Raw genomic sequence first — 22,005 nt, 5'->3', positions numbered from 1 at the left:
GATGTATGTTAACTCCCATTTACTTTGTGTACATGCAATCACCTTTACTTTGTCGAGATTAGCAATTTCCTTATTGCTAAGCTTCATAAATTTTTTTTTATCGTTTATTGTACATTTTCCGAGTTATCGATATTTATCCTCCAATCGATTTTAACTCAATTTTTCCATTGTTTTTCCCTTCTACTTACACACACAGCCTCAATACTTGATTACGTAGGTCATCAAGTTGACTAATATAATATATATATATATATATATATATATATATATATATATATATATATATATATATATATATATATATATGTTTGTGCGTAAAATAAAGTAAAAAAAGAATTTGCGCATAGTTTTGCATGCCGTCTACCTGCGTCTACCAGCGTTATTCTTTTGTTGTTCTGTGGATATACGGCCGTCCAGCGCATGTGCAGTAGGACCCTGCAAGTGAATGGCTACGGTTTGTATATTTACCTAGAAAAAATACAATTTGAATATTTAGGTGTGAAAACGATGACATTTGGGTTAAATGCATGCACATTTAAAGCGCAAGTAAGACATGTTTTAGTGTGCGTAGGTCACATGAATGTACATCATTGCAAGCCGTATTTTCCCTGTGGGTTAGGATACAGTAGCTAATTAACATTCCATTAAATTCTAAGGATAATTGTTGTATTATGTTAATTTCTGAACGGGATATTCAAGGCTTAAATTGACTACGGATGTCATTTAATTTTTTTCTTTCTGGGGGTTTGGGGAAGGAGGGGAAACAACCCTACTGTGGTTGCAAGGGCGCAAGATTGCGTTTCGTTCTCTTCCTAAGACACCCAGAGAGAGGAAAATATATTCAGTTTTGCCGGATCTTCGTACTGTTGTACCTCTTTCCTTCCACCCTCATCCTCCCATCTCTTCTCTTTATCTACCCCCTTCTTCAGCCTCGTACGCATTTGACCCTCCCTCTCCTCCCATCCTTCTCCTCCAACTACATACTGCCCTACTCCTCCTTTTCCTCCCCTTCTCCCTTCCTCCTCCATCTTCATTGTCCTCGGGCAGCGAGAGTCGTCACCGTCTTCTTATTTCTTCATTAATGTCAAGTTCATGAACTCTGGGTCCTTGCACCGAAGAAGAGATGTAATATTTTTTCCCGAATTTTGTGTTTTTTCCTTTATGTAAGCAGTTTTGCCTCCCGGCTGGCCGGCTCTTCTAAGTCGACAGGTATTTTGTTATCACACACAAGGAAGATATTGATTTTTTTTTCTGTCTCTTCTTTGGTCCTTGTCAGATGCAGGATTTTTTTTTTATCCTACGTTTTTGTCTATTTGGCGTGTGCGGATACAAAGATGTTATTTATTCTCTCTCTTCTTATGCTGGCTTTGTTTGTGTGTGTAATTCTTTTTATTGTCAAATGCAGGTTACTGATTTCATTGTGCACAGTTCGTCGATGCAGTTTGTGTCCTTTATGGGTATGTTTGCGTGTGTCTCCTTGGGAAAGAGTTTATCATTTTTGTTATTGTTATTACCCCTATCAGTATTGCACCTGCCATGTTTGGCTTCGTCTTTCACCCACGGTTCTCAGTTTCTATTACTGATAAGGAAATTGTACGTTGTTCGATTGGTGTTCCGAAAGTGAAGACTTACATAACTTAGTGTTGAAGTTTCCGTAAAAAATAGTTTTGTTTCCCTGGCAAGAAAACAAATTCATTTTTCAGTGAAATATACTTACAAACGGCTGTATAATGTTAAAAAAAGAGAGGGAGAAAAAAACATACCCGCTTATACGCGTGTATCCATAAACACGATATTTGACGACGTAGCAAATGTGATCATTTTCCACATTGCATTTTAAACAGCATTTTCATTTGTGCTTTTATATCATTCATCATTTGTGCTACCGGACGAAAGATATATACGGTAGACAAAAAACGGCAATAAGCTTGATATGTTGACAATATTTTGGGTTTTATACCTTGAAAATAATTCCTTTATGTGGTTGGTTGAATAATAAATGTTTTCGTGCTCCACGGTAAGCCGGTGGTGCATGTAGCCGGGGCTATACGGTGCTTTGCGCCATAGTACTGACAGTACCACTTACTGTAACTTGGTATTATCAGTCTTCTTTCACAAGTAAATCTTTCTCTGAAAAGGGCGGGGCAGTGGGGGAAATAACAAACAGCAATCACTAAGGAACGTCCACAGTCTCATGGCCACCTCATGACCCATACGGAAGTTATTTTTGGAGCTTTTATGTTTCCTTTTGTAGTAGGGTACTGAGTTTACTTGTTGCACTGCCGCTTGCTTCGTTTGGAATTTCGTCTAAGCATCGTCATCTTGTGGGGGTGTCTCTCATTTTTTTACTCATATATATAATATATATATTATATATGTATATATATATAGTATATATATATATATATATATAATAGATATGTTCATTAAGCGACAAATGTCCTTTTATATCTCATGCCTCTCGTGATAGCCGTGTGGGTAAAGACCTTCGCCATACACCCTGAATCTTGGTTCCGTGGTTCGCGCTCATAAGCCGAAGAATTTCTTATCAACTAAAAAAATTTCCCTTCGGTTAATATACATGAAAATATATTAATTCCCAGGTACAGCGAATTCGATATCAAAAGACATTTGTAACTTAATGCGTATATGTGAATCACGGTGATGAGATAAGACATTTATATTATATATATATATATATATATATATATATATATATATATATATATATATATACTGATATGTAATGACTTTTATTACGAAAACTCTAACCCTCTTTGAGTAAAAACTCCTATACTCAATTGTTTCTCCTTTCGGAAGAATCACAACATGATCGGTAGACCTCTTGACCCAAGAGATCCCTCGAGGAGACCAATGAAAGATTTCCTTATTCCTTTCTTGACCTCCAATGATATCAGGCCATTATAGATACTTCAACTTTAGTGTGGGCTTTCATTTACCTTTCACTGAATGATGGGGATCCATTATTATTACTATCTGAGTAGCAAAATCCATAACTGCCTTCGTGTAGTATAATAGTGTGAAAATCTATGATTATTTATTATTATTAAGGTGTTATTATTCTTGTTTTTATGGTTATTATGAATTTTTTTTTGCCCTTTGTATGACATTATTATTATTATTATTATTATTATTATTATTATTATTATTATTATTATTATTATTATTATTATTATTAATCGAAGTCATGTCTTCTTTCCCAGGTCGGGGTTGTGACCCCTCCAGCACGACGTCATCAGTGGCTATTGGCTGAGAACGATTGACGAATTCCCGAAGCAGCATCGGAGAGGCCGGTGGCCAGACTTAAGCCTCCATTATCCACTTCCTTGATTGGAGGTGGACTCACCTGTGCCAGTTGCTGAAGCGATTGCATTGCCTCTATCCAAACGAACTCAAGAGAGGATCCAAAAACTGCAGTGTCATTCTGCAAGAACATCATTCCACTATAGAATCCCACGAGTAGTAGGGAGGGAGCCCTTCCCCGGGGCCCTAGGGTGATATTGGGGGGTCTGTCCCAGGGGGTCCCTGATTAAGGGAATGAGGTTCCTCGCCCCCTACCCCCCACACCCTGGTCTCCCCACCCTCCTCTTGCTCATCCTACTTGCTGCTGGTGAGTCATATTTGTTTCTAAAAAGTAGAAATTAGATAATAGTCCAACTACCGTCATTTATTATTTATAAATTTACGCTTTTGCCGATCAGTATTTTGTAGGATGGGAACGATACGAAAATCTCGGCATTTTGATTTGGACAATTTTAATCAATTGCAGTCGGGCTCTCACCTGACTTGGCTACCTTTAGATTAACCTGTCATACATGGAGGGGCCCAGCCTGCCTTTTGGTTTTAAGAGAGGTCTGCCCAACCTGTTACAAGGGGAAAGCAGCAATATCTCTGGAATGCCTCTTTTATCCCCCTTCCCTACATATATATAACTTCGGGGATGAGCTTTCTGCCTCTCAGCATTCTCCCCCGTTTATCTTTTCCGTTTTATTTTTTTTTTATCCTTTCCCAACCATTGGAAGGTAAGCGTCGGTGCCCCATCATCAGGCAATGATGGAATCTGTTGATTAAGCATCTCGTTGAACCTCTCCCCTCAGTGTTCATAAAGAGAGTAAATGTTTACCTCTAATAATTGGGTGTGATCTGTGGGTTATCACGTTATGCAATACCTGGTTATTTGTGTTAAAACGTCAGAAATATTACGACCAACATCTTTCGAATTATAATTAATTTTTTATATGAACAATGAGAGGATAGTTTACGTTCATACATGTATATATATATAGACACACACACATCATATATATATATTTATATATATATATATTATATACATATATATGTGTGTGTGTGTATTTACATAGTGAAAGAAAATAATCAGAATTTTGGGATGCAGTTCCATGATTGGAGAGGTCATGCATAGGTCATATACAGGTAAATAAGTAAAAAAAAGAAATGTATTAGAAATTGTGCAAAACAAATGACAGAGAATTGGTGTCTGTGTAAGACAAGCTTAGAATGTACGAATGGGTGGTTGAGCCAACTTTCCTTTATAGAAATGAATGGTGCCACCCTGCTATTGGGAGTTTTCAGATGAACTTGAAGTGAGAAGTAATGAAACTCTTGTAGTGAAGTTTTCGCTGATGCATTTTAACTGTAGTTTGGGCTTTTTTTGTTTTAATTTAATTTTACACATCCGAATACAGCTCGCCAACTTTGACACACACTAATATATATATATATATATATATATATATATATATATATATATATATATATATATATATCTTATATATATATATATATATATATATTATATATTATATATAATTTGTTCGTGTTTGTGTTTTTCTGGAGACAATAAAAAAAATCTAGGTCTGTAGATCACAGAGTAAAACATTTGGCGACAACTAAATATACACAGGTGTAACGGTGTAGAGCTTATTATTATTATTATTATTATTATTATTAGTAGCAGTAGTAGTAGTAGTAGTAGAAGTAGTAGTATTTTTATTATTATTATTATTATTATTATTTTTGTTGTTGTTGTTGTTGTTAGAAAGCTCTTCGATGTTGGAACTCCTGGAACATTTGCGCCCTTAGTAATAAAGAAAATTCTTGTAGCATTGGCTGCTGATAAATAACATTATCATCGAAGCTTCGGTAATACGGACGCATCTGTTGAGTCACCAAGATCAATACGAAGCCTTTGACACATGAATGCTTTCGCTCGTGTCCTATACATGTACGTATATCTGAGTTTTCCTTATCAATATATCTTGCAAGTGGATTAATGTATTTTTGATGAAGCACTCAGTGGGAGGAAGTCTTCCCTGGATCTTATCTATTTTGTGCATTTGATAGATGAAGATCTTTCCATTATTTCTGTTGCGGAACATTGGCAATATTGGCAAATATTCTCTGGGAGGGTATCACTGCGTGAATGTCTTCACCGCGTTTCATCAGAGCCATTTTAATAGTTTTTACTCTGCTACCTTGGCAATAGATGCGTAGTTTGTTATAGGACTTTTGATGTTTGTCTGTTTGTATCGCATACTGGGCCTGTTCCACTGAATATTTTATAATACTAGTTAATGTTTTACCTTCTTTTCTTATATATTGTTTCTGTATCTTGAGAAGTTATACTGAATTCTTATCCTATTATTTTTTTATGCTAACTAGTTCATTCGAAGTATCGTGTAAGTTATTGTATGCGTCGCTTGTCTTATTCCACAGTGATAAGAAGACGGGACCATTAGATTACAAGTAGGTTATATCACATTAGCTGACTTTGCATTCTGTATAATTGGTTTCAGCTAGAAATCATGTGGTTCCATTGATTGATTAAAAGTAATGAAAACGGGAGAACTAGACATGGTAAGTGTTTTTTTATCGGAGAGCTGCTATCAAGTGTCATGGGTGTGTGTGAACGTCAAGGCAGTTGATGTTATTTGTATATTATGCGTTCGTGTATTGCCACCATATTCTCTCTCTCTCTCTCTCTCTCTCTCTCTCTCTCTCTCTCTCTCTCTGAATAATACCAAATGCACTCTTGCTTCTGAATAAAAGCCCTCACGAGTTTTTGAGTGAGGCACCCTTGTAGTGGGCGCGTTTCTTTTTCCCAGCGCAAAGTCACACAATTAACGCCGCTGACTAATGCCCGAATGTCGGCCTTTGATAGCCCGTGTAAACAGACGCCCTGGAATTTACGTGCAGTGAAACGCACCAATTCTCACGCCATATACACCTATTTTAGGGGGAAAGGTATTGTGTTAGAGGAAGAAATTATCCTCTCTTTGTGCTGTGGTGTTTCATATGAAGTTTGTACAGTATGCCATACATTTGTGCAGTTCAGTTAATTTTTTGTGATTGGAAGGTTCAGTTAAAGCATTATGTATATATATATATATATATATAAAATATATACATACATATATATACACACATACATACATACATACATACATACATACATACATACATACATACATACAATATACATATACATACTTATGTGATATATATTAATGCCACACTTACATATGCTTTGTATATATAGTCTTGTAAGACATTCGATGTCCATATTTTACCAGTGATAAGGAACACAGAAGGAAGTGCTCGAAATATATGGTTGCAACGTTCAAATAGTGTTTTATGGGCCTTTTTTCTTCATATACACTTGTATGACAGTAAAAGATTCATATATATATATAGTAATATATATATATATATATATATATATATATTATATATATATATATATAACATATAATAACATATATATATATATATATATATATATATATATATATATTTCTGGTAATCTCTTAAGCACGAAGATATGGTAATTCAGAAGAGGTCCATTGGAGGACGAAACTGTTGGGCATTTTCGAGACATACCATTTTCATTTTCCTATGTGAAATGCAACTAACTATATATATATATATATATATATATATATATATATATATATATACGTATATATATTATATATATATATGTATATATATATGTATATATATATACTGATGATCAGCTTGAACTTTTTGATTTACCTCAGTCAATAAGTGCGGGGCGAGGAAAGCCTTCCAGATTTTGAGAAAAATATTCGCAATTCGCGCAAAGACTTATCTGCTAAAACTGCCAAACTCTGATGAAGCTTGATATGTCTACAAGAACTTCATAAATGTAGACCAGCGGGACCGTAATGAGATTCTGGAACAAAATATTCTAAAACCTGAGTGCTGATAATCTCTGCCGTGCTGGATTTTCCGAATTTAAATATTAAACAGCCTTTTTTTCGAATATCTTGAAAAGCAAACGCAAATTAACGCGGGAATGTTTCATTGGTGCTGTCTATATTAACGTTATTATTTTCATGTCTATCTTAGTTTGAAGCGCCTTTTTGCCTGTGTGTGTGTGTCTTTAAGGTATGTTTTTTCCAATAGGTAGGTCATCTTTATAAGTTATTCAATAGACAGGTCATTTTCTTTTAATTTCCTGATCTGTTCAGAAATAATAAAACTGGCTTGTATGCGTCCTTACCCTCTAGCGCCATCTGGCAGCTCTTAAAACCACATTGCAGAATGTAATGTAGGAAATACTAAGACATCTCCCACCAAGGTAGAATCGGTAACCTTAATCATGGGTGGATAAAAAAATGACCAACCATCACGCTTGATGGAGAGAGAGAGAGAGAGAGAGAGAGAGAGAGAGAGAGAGAGAGAGAGAGAGAGAGAGAGAGATAGAGAGAGAAGAAGAGAGAGAGAGAGAGAGAGAGAGAGAGAGAGAGAGAGAGAGGAAACTTTCCTCATAACACTGATTACTGTTGATGAATATTTACTTATAGTTGTAAAGTTTGTTTAATGAATCGTTCATTATTTTAATTATTATATAATACTAAATGTCTGGTGCATTTTCTATGATGTTTTACTAGTTTAGTCCCACTGTTTTCAGCTTCTAGAGTTAAAACCTTTGCACTCCTTCCGTGATGTAGCTCATATTATTATGAAATATTCGTTTAATTCTTACAAAACATATTTTAGAGAAAAAAAAAATTTAAAGCATCATAAATAATTTTTTGCTGTAAGACTCGTTGTGACATTTCATATTTATACAAGATCGTTTTTGTAAGAGATCTCTTGCTAATTAGATAGTTTTATGCTGAAATATATTTTCAATGTTTCCTAACAGTGAAATATTTTTCAGCCATTCATAAAACAAATTCACTCTTAGTGTCAAAGACTTCCTCATTGTTTATAAATCTTTCGCTCCATGTATAAGACATGGATCTTCTAATATCAGACTATCTATACTCTGTTTTTTTTTTATCTGTCCATCCGCCTGTGGTGTTTTTGTATGGTAACACTGCGTCCCGGGCTTTAGATAGTTACATTCAGCTTACATTCAACGATTATAATAATATCCTATTTCGAATATTAACGGTGCAATTCGCATACAGTAAATTATTAAAACACTTTTCAGTTGCAAATGTACACCCAGATATCCTTTTATTTACCTAAAACTTACAAATAGCGTAACTATCTAAAGCCCGGAACGCAGTGTTACCATACAAAAACCCCACAGGTGGATGGACAGATAAAAAAAAACAGAGTATAGTGTAAGTAATTGACGGTATTTCTGCTTAGTTTCGAAAGAGAGAGAGAGAGAGAGAGAGAGAGTTGTCTTTATTAGAATGAATCAGGACAGATTTCTCTGTATTAAAATGGTCTGCGCTTCAGTCTCCGCAGTTCGTGCGCACGTTTGGGAGAGCTCTATAGTTTTCCTATTGAGCATGACATGGAAGCAGAGTTCGTGCAGAGATGCATTGGCTCCGATACACTTGGCCGTTACTCGGAAATCCCAGGTTGCAATATTGATTAAAAACCTTTAGAAAGACGTAGGAATTTCTCTCTCTCCTCTCTCTCTCTCTCTCTCTCTCTCTCTCTTCTCTCTCTCTCTCTCTCTCACTAGTAATCTTCTTAGGCACGAAGATATGTTAATTCAGTTGTATTCCACATACGAAAATGAAAATGGTTTATCTCAGAAAATGCCCAGCAGTTTCGTCCTCCAGTGGAACTCTTTTGGGAGCGTTAATAAACGCTCCAAGAAGAGGTCCATTGGAGGACGAAACTGTTGGGCATTTTCTGAGATAAACAATTTTCATTTTCCTATGTGGAATACGACTGAATATATATATATATATATATATATATATATATATATATATATATATATATATTTATATATATACACATACACATACATACATACATACATACATACTACATACATACATACATCACAATACATACATACATGCATACACAGTATATGTAAATATGAAAGTCTGATCATTCTCTCTCTCTCTCTCTCTCTCTCTCTCTCTCTCTCTCTCACGTAACCTAGAGAATTTTTTAATTCTGTGGCAAGTAAAAGTGTACAATAGTTATTTTCCAATAACTCTATGGCCAATGAAAACTGCGTATAGTTATTTCCCACTGGATTTTTTGAGTACCACAAGTACAGTTGTGGGGGGGGGGGGGGGAGGGGGGGGTGTTTAGAAAGGTCGACGGAAGGGGTTGTGGCTGGGGGTGTTGATACTTTAGTCAGTAGTATCGAACGTTTTCATGGCGAACGCATGTGAACCAACGTATATGTATGGCTAGCTGCTGAACGCTAGTCCGTCCCGTACTTTTGATCGATTCTCTCTCTCTCTCTCTCTCTCTCTCTCTCTCTCTCTCTCTCTCTCTCTCTCTCTCTCTCCATGACTCAGTCCCAGTTTGCATTCCAGACCAGCGGAGAATATTCATTTCCATTTTGTTTACATATCAAAAATGATTTCGTGAAAAACGGCCGCCCCCGGATGGCTCGGTTTGGCGATGTGCTTCTTTCCATCTACCTCCTACTTGTGGAGTGATCTCTAGCGACTTTTTATTTTTATTTTTTTTTCTGATTCAAAGCTTCCTTCCTTTCGTGGGCATCTATCTCTCTCCTGCGATTTACTTTTCACTTCTTCTCTGGTGATAGAAGTTCACTCTTGACGTGGTTCGGAAGTCACGTAAAGCCGTTGGTCCCGTTGCTGAATAACCACTGGTTCCATGCAACCTTATTCAAACCACCATACAAATAAACAAACAAATAAACTAACTAACTTTAAACTTCTTTTCATGTCGTTCTTTTGTGTAGCATCTCCTGTATGTTTTTAGTTCCTCGTTGGACGTGTGGCTTAAGTGCTCGCCTACCGAGTCGGTAGTCCCGAGTTCGATTCCCTTCTCTGCCAACGTGGAATCAGAGGAATTTGTTTCTGGTGATTAGAAATTAATTTCTCTGTATAATGTGGTTCAGATCCCACAATAAGGTGTAGGTCCCGGTTCTAGGTAACCAATTGGTTCCTAGCCACGTAAAAATATCTAATCCCTCTGGCCAACCCTGGGAGAGCTGTTCATCAGCTGAGTGGTCTGGTTAAACTAAGATATACTTAATTTTTTCCTGTATGTTTTGGTGCCGTCCTGTCGGCCTTCACGTGTCTGTCTGATCAGTCTTGAGTCAACGGCTCATTTTCTATCGGATTCCAATTGGCAGTGACCCACAGAATAGGGAGGTGAGGATAAAAGAATCGATTGCAACAAAATGCGTCAATGGGCGATTGCTAATTGTGTTGTAGTCATGGCTATTGTTATTGTCCCCATAATCATATCTAATTGCATTATGATTGCTGCTCCTCCCACCATTATCTCTGTAATTATTGTGAACCAGGCACCGTATAGAAAAATGTTGAGTTCGTCCCGTGTACATTTTTTTTCTTTTATGTTTGCGTACGTATAAACCTATTCCGTGCCATACGCATATGTGAATAAGTATCAATTTACATATTTTTCAATTTTGCATGCGAGCGTATATGTGGTTGGTCTCCAACGAGAGAGTGAACTACTCGCAACACGAAGGTTGGAGGGTTTGCAGTCTCTCTGTTTCGTGAACTTATTTAACCTTTTGACCATTTCGTCGTCCCCCCAAAAATTGAAGGTCGTTAACCTTTTGGCCATGTCGTCTCCCCAAAAATTAAAGGTCGTTGACGCTCGTGGCAGAGACCGATCTTCACCTGGATATCCCTGCCCGTCCCTGTCCCTTCGAAAAAATCTCCTAGTTGACGCCTGCACGTACAAGCACAAGCAAGCAGTTTCCTGTACCTTTATCGATCGCATCGTCGTTCCGTTTAACAGCTGGGGGAATTGCATGATGCCGCTATATACTTTTGTGTTATATTCCTTCGCATTATGGAATTTATGACCCATCATTACACGCGTGTTTGCTTCCAGACGGAGCATTCGTGCATGCCCCTTGTCCGTCCGTTCAGCTCTCTCGGTGTTTGTCCTTCGTTCGAGCGTTATGCTTGGCGGCTTCCTTTGTTCAAGGCTCCGATTTGAGTTGGGTGAAAGAAGGAGGAAATACAAAGCAAGAGGCCATCCTGTAAATTCATCAAGAAAATATAAGAGGGGAAGCAGGCCATTTGTTGTTAGGTTTTGCGTGATTTTAGGGCTTCCATTTACTCGGGGAGATTGGTTCTTTGTTGCGCTCGTTGTGCTTGCATTTGCTTGTGGATGTGCCTGCTCTGCGGTCGATATTTAAATACTCGTACACATGGGGATGCATCCATACGCCTATATACGCCTTTTTATGCGTACTTGTTCGTGTTTAAATGTGTATTTCCTGCTACATTACAGCATTGGCAAAGGTACTGTTGCTATTGTGTATATATATATATAATAGAAGGGGGGAGGGGATAATATACATATCTTATGATATTATATGTATAATATGTATATATAGTGTTGGATATACATATACGTATTTTAGTGTGTATATATATATATATAATATATATAGCAAATATAAAGTAAATAATTATATATATATTACTATATAATATACCAAGGACCCCATAAAAACATTGTATATATACATATTATTATATTATATTATATAGATCTATATATATATATATATGTATATATATATATTACCAATATATAAAAGAATACAAGGGTAGCCCATAAAAACGCACACATTTAGAGAGTTAATGCTAAACTTCAGAGACCAACTGTCTCTTCACCACCTTCTGAAAAGAGACAGTTATTCTCTGAAATGTATAATTAACTTTCTGGATTTTGGCCATTTTATGGGCACTTTTTATCTTTTTATTATATGGAACTCTATTTTAACAGAGAATATTTTTACATATATATATATGGTGTATATATATACTTATATATCTATATATATATGTATATATATACATACATGTACATATATATGTATCTAGGTATATTGCAATACATTGTATGTTTGCATGTACCCTATGTACGCACGTCCGCTTAGTTTATGTATGTATGTTTATCTGGATACAAATTCATATTACGATAAAGAAGACTTTCAAGTCAGGTACACTCAGAGTTTGAGAAACTTCCTACGCCAAGAAAAGTCTTATAAAGTTTAAATTACATTTTCAGTTGGGGTGAAGAAGGTTCACAATGGGAAAAAAAAAGGAAGAAATGAGATTAAAAATGAAAGTTCATCTCACTTGGAGATGGATACGGGCAGCATAAAGAACTCGCTGCGTGTGGAAAACAGGAAATGTTTTCCTGATATGTTTTGAAATGATATTTTCATGCAGCATATTCTAAACGAATTTGTTTTATTGTTTGGGTCATCCTATGTAGGAATTGTTACAGATTTTAGAGTAACTATTTTATATATATATATACATATAGGTATATATTCTCACATGGTGCACAGAGGCATATTACAAGGCATTAGCAGCGTCCCCTCGTTTTCTGTAAAAGAAACTATTGTTGCGACTTTGTTTGTCCGTCCCCTCTCATTCTTTTTCTCCGCCCTCAGATCGTGAAAACTACTATGGCTAGAGGTCTGCAGCTTTGTATGTTGATCATTCACCCTCCAGTCATCAAACATACCAAATTGCAACCCTTTAGCCTCTGTAGTTTTAATTATATGTGAGGTTCAAGTTAGCCCATGATCGTACGCCTGGCGACACAGCAGGACAGCCACCACCTGGCCTTTGCTGGAAGCTTCATAGGCCGCGGCTCATACAGAAAACTACATTTTGCCAAAGAAACTTCGGAGCATTTTTCATTTGTTATCCTTTTGACTTGACTTCCATTCCTGTTTCGCTTTTTCAATCTTGCTGTCTCACACCTCTAACTGGCACGACCCCTTAGCGGCGTTTTCTGCAAGTTCCACTTTTAGATCCCCATACGTCATTTTCTTTTCACGCGGCGCACTGTAGCCATTACTTTAGGTTCTTTGCAGCGTCCCTTCGACCCCTAGCTGCAGCCCCTTTCATACCTTTAACTGTACCTCTGTCCCATATTCTCTTTCTATCTTTATTCTATCCTACTTTCCACCTCTCTTACCAGTTGTAACACCTTTCAAACCTGTGTACTTTCAATTTCCCTTTCAGCGCTAAATGACTTAATATATCCCAGGGCTTGTCCTTTGGCCTAAATCATGTATTTGTTTTCAGTCTTTCATTTTCTGGATCTGCTCAGCTTGCTGTCCAACCAACTCTCCCCTTTTCAGTGTCATAAGCACAAATTTCTTAAATCAGTCAATCGACTCGTTTTTAGAATAATGGTAATATTCATGGATTTCTTAGGTGCAAATCTAATTTATATTTTGACATCCTCGGAAAGTGCAAATTGCGGAATACATTCGGAGGGAAATCTCGGGAATTTAAACATATCCTTTCATTACATACATAAACAAGTGATACTGCTCACATGCTAGCAAAATAATGGTGCATGTGATGGGCTCTGTATTTGCTCTCAAAATGTCCCCCATCCACAAAAAAGCACATTTCTTTTGGTATTCATTGTAAGAAAAATGACTTTCAGCTCTGTAAATCAAAATACTCAGACGCCGGGAGTAACCTTTCAAGACATGATAAACAATGGCCTATAGTTGGAAAAAAAAAATGTGTGACGGATATTCCCGCTTCTCATGTTGGCTAACACTTCATCGATTTTACGTTTCCCGTCACCTCACCTCACTTTGATAGGTTGATGACATCAATTCATCATCTTTAATTAGTTATATGTCAGACCTTCTGCCTGATTAGAATAGAGCGTTGCTCCGGCTTCAGTATTTTAACTTTAATTACGAATTTGTCCATATGAAACTGTATATGAACTTAGCTTTTCATCATGTACAGTACCCCAGCTTCTTAATGTTAAGATGAGATATGTATATTATACACACACACACACACACACACACACACCACACACACATATATATATATATATATATATAATATATATATATATATATAATATATATACGCATTAAACTACAAAAGCCTTTTAATATCTAATTCACTCTACCTCAGAAGTAATATATTTTCATATATGTTAACTGAAGGGGAATTTTTAGTTGATAATAATTTCGTCTGCTCCCGGGCGCGAATCTAGGAACCCAGAAATCAGGACGTACAGTGAATCTCCTATAACCACACAGCTACGTGTGTGTGTGTGTGTGTGTGTGTATGTATATATGTATATATATATGTGTGTGTGTGTATGTATGTTTGTATATTATATACTATATGTGTGTGTGCGTGTGCATATTTGTTTATGTATTTTTATGATTCCTGTTGATTTTTAACAGTATGAAGTAGACCAGGGAACGGATACTTCAAAATGAATGATTTTCCCAATAGGAGTCATAGCTGTACATTCATATTCTGTTGGTTATGGACAGAGCAGCAGTTAACCTTTCATGCATAAACCATGTTTACATTATATTTGAATTTTGTGTGCTTATACCCTTGTGAATTAAACGCTGTGTATTTGTACTTTATAAGCGTGTGTCGAATGTTGTTTGTCTGCGTGTAAGTGGGTGAGTAGGATATTGTTCTTTTGAAGTTATGTCTAATAAAATAAATTTATTGCTGTATGCAAGTAAGTTCTGAAGTGGTTGCGATGAAATTGCTTTTTTCATGCTTTTGTGTAGAATAAATTTGTCAGTTTTTCTACTGAGTTGAGGGACTGGGTGGTTGAAAGACACGTTCCTATTTGTGCCTGTTCGCCAACTGACTCTATTCTGCGTGATTATGTCAGTGCCACTCAAACACAAGTTCTGGCATGTTTATGTATGTGGAAGTTAAATACGGGGTCCTTGCGTGTTTATACGAATGTTAGCTGAATGCGAAGGTCTTGCGTGTGTTCATGCGTGTGCGGGGCTCCATAGCTACAGTGAAGTAAGTGCTATTGTCTGTCTATAGTGTCGCTATGGGTTTTGCGTGTTTGGCCCTTGTTTGTAAGGCGGTGCTACAGACGGCGTTATGCGGACTCCCCGCTGCTCAAAGTGATTCCGGTCGTCGTATTTCTTGGCGGAATCCCCTTAGGTGTCGTGGACGCTATCTCTAATGGGGGCGCTGTACGGAATTATGGCAGGTACTATTGATATCGATTGGTGTTATGGAGAAATTATTCCTCATTACTCCTCTTTTTATTTATGCCATTGCTGTCTGGAGAATGCTCCCGTTATAAATATTATTAGTTGTAACACTTACTAGTACTAATTTTATTATTATTATTATTATTATTATTATTATTATTATTTATTATTATTATTATTATTATTATTATTATTATTATATTTGCTCTGTTTTATTTACGCCATTGCTGTCTGGAGAATGCTCTTATTATAAATATTATTTTTTAGCACCGTTACTACTAATTTTATTATTATTATTTTATTATTATTTTATATTATTATTATTTATTATTATTATTATTATTATTATTATTATATTTGCTCCTCTTTTTACTTATGCCATTACCGTCTTGAGAGTGCTCTTATTGTTATTATTATTATTATTAGTTGTTGTTATAGTGGCTGCTACGGCTACTACCATTATTAAAAGATACTCATAGTAGCTAGAGCCTTCCAATGAAGAAATAAATCCACAGTTATGTAAATGTGCATATATTTAAATTTAAAACTTTAAGGATAGCTTTCGGGAATCTGTTCGGTTTCCCTTTTCAATCTGATTGAAAAGGTGAACAGAACAGATTCCCGAAAGCTATCCTTAGTTTTAAAATTTAAATATATGAACATTTACATAACTGTGGATTTATTATTATTATTAATTATTATTATTATTATTATTATTATTATTATTATTATTTTATTATTATTATTATTATGATTATTATTATTATTATTAGTTATTATTATTATTATTATTATTATTATTATTATTATTAAGGAACAAATGGTAAATGATAGTAAAGAAAATATTAAGAATACGCAGGTATGCTTACCTGGCGAGTTCATTGTGAATAATCCTCGCTCATGACTCATTTTTTCTTTTATTATCGGTTGACCTGTCGATGAGTCATTCCTGCACTTTCGCGTGGTGGGAAATATCGCTTGAATCTAGAAATACCTTTACGGAAGGAAGTTTGCTTAAGTATTCTCCATTTTGAGGAAATTCTCTCTCTCTCTCTCTCTCTCTCTCTCCTCTCTCTCTCTCTCTCTCTCTCTCTCTCCTGATTTCAGAGGGTTACTTCCAATACAAACGCACGCGCGTGTGTGTCTGTGTGTGTGTGTTTGGATATTATGCAAATAAGCACTACTATACATCATATTTAATAAATAGAACTTTTCCAATCTCACAATTTAGATAACAAACTTCGTGAAGAATTTACAAGAAATTTCATATAGTCTCAGAGAGGTAGGTACCTCGGAATGAGTTGCCAGCCGGGAAGACCTGATATTAATGCAATAAAGCTAACAGAATTAGGAAACCTGGAATTCTCGAGAACATTAAAATGGCGGTAATTAGATTTTTGGGATTGGCAGATGAGGAGACGTGCCGGAATGGAATTGATTCCTTTGTGGAATATAAAGTTGAAGTCTGTAATGCTCACTGTATTCGGGCTTTTCTTAAAGGTGGCAAGTTTTATATTTGAAGGTGCGTCCACACGGTCGAACTATGTCCGACGGACAAACATTGTTACCATATCATAGGCGAAGCAGGATGACGTCATAAGCGTTGAAACGATGGAAGTAGATCTGGCAACAAACATTGGTACCAGATGTGGCTGTATACCACTGTTTTTACTCTGCTCACAAGGCAAAGACCGGCAGACAAATATTAATTAGTAACAATGCTTGTTCATCAGACATTGTTCGACCGTGTGGACTCGCCTTAAGATACAAAAGCAAACTGGGATATGGAATAAGCGAGTCATTGCCAGTAAGTTTAGCAAAGCCATTCGCGGAGCGAGGTAAGAAACGAAAGGAAAATGTGCTTCAAGCAGTTGGCTTCTTAAGGAGAAAATGAAAGTCAGGACTCGAAATGAAGGAAAATTTGCCCATGACTTAATGTGAAAAGGAAGCGCCGCTGTCGGCAAGTACAAGGGGAGTCAGTTCCCCGAAAGCAAAACGGCATGAACAGAGGGAACTTGCCAGTCATAAAATAACGAAATGTTGCCATTGCGTGCGCCCCTTACCTCGTTGCGACGACATGTTAAAGAGGGCAAAAGCCTTCGCTGAATTTGTAGCTAAATTTTCCTACTAACTAAAGTTGGTAGTACGGCCGCCTAAGCGCTCTCCTCTCTTTTCTCCTCTTCACTTTTCCTTAATTTTTTGCTGACTCGGGGAGTAAGCCTACCATCTACTTTGTTGTTGGGGAGGTGGGGTTGGGTAGGAAAGGTCTATAAAAGAGCCGAAAAAGGCCTGACAATGATGTTTCGAGTTGAGTTAAAGGTACAGGAATTTTAGGATAGGATATTTATGATTTATTTAGAAGACTGAAAAGGTAAGGAATAAATAATGTGCATGGTAAACAGTACAGAAAAATTATTTAGAATATAACATTTTTTTTACTATCGTTGGTGAAACGATGGTAAATTTTTCATAGATTTTAGCGCGTTTTAATTTATTTGATGTACTAAATGTAGAGGCTATGTTTCTGTTCAATTAGTGTGTGTTTCTGCTTATAACTGAGGATATATGAACGTGTTTATTTCCTTTTTATATGATCCTTGTTGTTAGTATGAGTAGTACTAATTATCAGTATTAATTCATGCGTCAGGGGAAAACCTTGCACGCGTCCCGAGTAAGCTGGAGGTCGCATCGGGGCTTGTATTTTACTTTCCCATGCCATACATACTCGTTTCCCCTCAGGCGGGTGTGTGGATGGAAATACATTAGTGACTGTTACATTTACCCTTTTATTGTTGAATCAAGAATGAAATTAAGAATTTACAATATAGAAGTCGTAGATTCATCAGCAACAATTTAACCACTCTTAAGTATACTGTGCCATTATGTCTCTTTTAGATCTGAATTTATCAACTTACTTCAATCGTATGCCATAAAAATATATTGTCTGTATGATAGTCATTTATAGCTCTCTCTCTCTCTCTCTCTCTCTCTCTCTCTCTCTCTCTCTCTCTCTCTCTCTCTCTCTCTCTCTCTCTCTCTCTCTCTCAATCGAAGACTTGCTAACTAATAGAAAACAGAGTCGCAATAAACGGTGAAGAATCAGAATGGGCAGATATGACAAGCGGAGTTCCCCAGGATTCTGTCCTTGGCCCGCTCTTGTTTTTTATTTATATTAATGACATTGATGTGGGATTAACTAGCAGCACAGCCAGATTTGCAGACGACACCAAGAAATGTGTAAATGCAGCAGACCCAGAGAAAGTAGAAAGTTTAAGAAATGTGATCTAAAGATGGCAAATGCCATTTTATGTGGATAAGTGTAGTGTTACAAATAGGAACAAACAGCCCCCATGCCAACTACATGCTGCTGGAAGACATAAATAGTGCAGAACAAGATGAGGACCATGGAGTCATGATTACCAAGGACTTAAAGTCCACAAAACAGTGCATAAAAGCTGAAAGGAAAGCACAGAAACTAGTGGGATACATAAAGGGGCAGTTCAAATACAGAAACAAGGAAACGGTGCTGCAGCTCTAACCATCAATAGTTAGACCTCATCTTGAATATGCAGTACAGTTTTGGTCATCAACACATAGAAAGTACATAAATAGAATAGAAAGGGTACAAGCAAGAGCCACTAAGTAAATTCCATCCATCAAGCAACTAGATTACCAAAGACGACTAGAGAGCCTGAACATGTATGACTTAGAGAAACACGACGATTGCGAGGACAACTACTAATAGAAACATTCAAAATACTGAAAGGCAAAACAAAAGTTGACAGTAACCTATTTACGCTAAACGAAAACCAGACAAGAGATAATTGATGGAAACTAGAGCTGAAGAAATACTACACATCCCATTGTGGGAACATCTTTACATACAAGATATGTGACACTAAATGGAATAAACTGCCACCAGAAGTTGTAAACAGCAACTGTGTGGAAGAGTTAAAAGAAAGCTAGACAATTATTAGGACACTGAATGAACATTAAAACCTGCTCGTAGAGATAAGTGAGCACACGATGTCTCCTCGGATGGACTAACAAGTCTTTGAGACATCCTGACCCTTGCAACTCTCTCTCTCTCTCTCTCTCTCTCTCTCTCTCTCTCTCTCTCTCTCTCTCTCTCTCTCTCCCCGACTTACGTAAGCACGCACACACAACACTAGAGAGCGAATAAGAATGACAATACTCGAGTATTGCCAAGGATTTTAACGCCTACGTGAGACGCATCAATTATAGAGCTTGAAAAGAACGTATGCAAATAGCTTATTGTGTCATTTATTTTGCCTTTTGACGCCTGGTCGAAGTCCTGTTTTGTCTCTAGACTGGTAAATGGAAAAGTGGAACAGGTATGAGAAAGTATTGTTTATGTAGGTTTTAGTTTAATTAATAATGTTAGTAGTGGAAAGGGCCAGTGACTGCCTTGTATGTTTTTAGTGGTGGTAGGTTAACGTAGTATATTATATTTAATAATAGGCTGTTTTTTATTAGGACGTTCAATGTTTAAGTTATTCAGTTATCGTTGAATGCTAAGGGTAAGTTTCCTGGATTATATATTCAAATTTAGAGTGGTGTGATTAGCTCACGAAGTCCATTGCAGATATAACTGTTTCGAAAATGATAATCAGTAACAAGATACGTGTGGATATACCACTGCGCAAATGGACAGCATACACACACACACACACACAATATATATATATATATATATATATATATATATATATATAATATATATATAATATATATCATCAATCTCATCATCATCAAGTATAAAAGGTCTATTAAAACACTGTTTTATAGCTAAGGACTATATTTTGGTGAGACGTATCCTGTTTTAACAGAAGAATTTAATTATATATCATGATTACATGATAATCCGTTCCACTTCACGGGAACAAGAGAGAGAATGAGATTACCTCTTCAAGAGCCTCCTGAGAGAGAGCTCAGGGTACCAGCACCTGCTGCTTTGTAGGCTGACACCTCTCAAGATAAGGCTATGTCCACAATCGAATATTGTGGTCTTGCTCAGGATAGGCACCAGAATTCATTGACTGCTGGATGATACACAAGGAGGTTAGGACGTTGAATAATTTGTTTCCTCTGTTTTAGCTCGTTACGCACGGTAGATGGCCTTATTTTAAAACCAGTAGGCAAAGGCAGAGGTCACTGGCCGTAGTCATTGACCTGACTGAAGTTGCTTTGGTTGTAAAATAAATATTCAGACTGGATAGTCTCAGTAATTTGAGAAAAAATGATTAAAGTGCTTAGACATGAACAAGCTATTTCAGAAAAGGCAGGAATTACACAAATCAAAGGTTCATGTTGAGACATATTGCGTAGCAGTGTGTGAAAAAGGCAAATCTTCTGGTGGCTTTTGTTGACCGAGAAAATATGATCTTGCGTCACTACGGCATTCTCGTTAAATATGTAAATTAAATTGAAATCCATGAACAAGGGAAGGTCATTTCACCTTTGCTCTTCGCCCTTCTCAGAGGTTTTTTTTACTGAAAATAAGGGGACGGAGGTGGAAGAGAAGATTTAGACTGGAATAAGTATAGGCGCTTAGACAGAACAGACGTAGATGTGCAGATGATGCGTTCTACTCAGCAACATACCATAATATTTACAAAGCTTTCTTACTAGAATCCATCATATATCTAGAGAAATGGGGCTCAAGTTAAGTCTAAGAAAAACTTAACTAATGAGAACAGTGTTTATAAATATTCAGGAACAGTGATATCCAATACAGGTTCTTCAGTTAATGAAATAATAAAAAGGGCAAGAACAACTATTGGTAGACTGAATAAGGTTTGAAAATCTAAAAGACAAAGTGTATACTACAGTTTGATTCTGTATAAGCCTGATTCTATCGTACAGTAAGGTTGAGGCCAGAAAGGTACAGTCTTCCGATCTCTAGAGGTTATTATGGGTTTGGTTGCAGAGTCATTTCTATTTTGACCTGAGCGTAGGCTCATACCCATCAACAGCTGATTGGATGGTAGGCCGAGAGCTATCGTAAGAACCAGCAAAACTGAGATTAGTGCTTCCACTCGGCCATTGTTCCCACTTGGTTGATTCCACCTTCCAAGAGGAGCATATATGTAATATAAAATGTTTGGATGTTGCAAGTATTTTGGAAGCTTTCGAAACTATTAGTGTGTATTTATTTGTATATACAATTGTATTTCTTTGTATATAAGTGATTTTATAAGATTATTCAAATGTACTTCAAGTAAGCTGCCTGTTTTTTTGTGCCTTTTCTGTAAATATTATGTTGGGTTATACTTAATCAGTAGGACCAGTATGAAAGTAGACTTGTGAATGTTCGGGATCTTTCGTAGATAGTGACGCCCAAGGGTTTTAATCGGTGTGTTTAGTATAAGCCCGTTGTAGATGACCGTAAATACATGAATAAAAGACTGTCATTATCATAAAGATGATGACTCCAAAGAAATACTAGTCACAGATAACGACCCCCGAACTTTGCTGGGGGTCAC

The 22,005-nt window shown here is 36.6% G+C and overlaps 1 protein-coding gene across 2 annotated transcripts in view; it reads left to right on the top strand.

Annotated features, from left to right (window-relative positions):
• Positions 1-22,005, top strand: part of LOC135219099 (repulsive guidance molecule B-like) — a 317,762-nt gene that overhangs the window by 153,601 nt on the left and 142,156 nt on the right. For both annotated transcript variants that reach the window (XM_064255539.1, XM_064255540.1), the window contains exon 2: positions 3,225-3,631. In XM_064255539.1, coding sequence (XP_064111609.1) covers positions 3,559-3,631 — 73 coding nt within the window. In that variant the 5' untranslated portion in view covers positions 3,225-3,558. The remainder of the gene's footprint in view (positions 1-3,224; positions 3,632-22,005) is intronic.

This window comes from Macrobrachium nipponense, chromosome 1 (genome assembly GCF_015104395.2).
Source record: "Macrobrachium nipponense isolate FS-2020 chromosome 1, ASM1510439v2, whole genome shotgun sequence".
In the NCBI taxonomy this organism is placed as follows: Eukaryota; Metazoa; Arthropoda; class Malacostraca; order Decapoda; family Palaemonidae; genus Macrobrachium; species Macrobrachium nipponense.
Note: the sequence above shows the minus strand (reverse complement) of the source record. Positions and strands in the feature narration are given on the sequence as shown.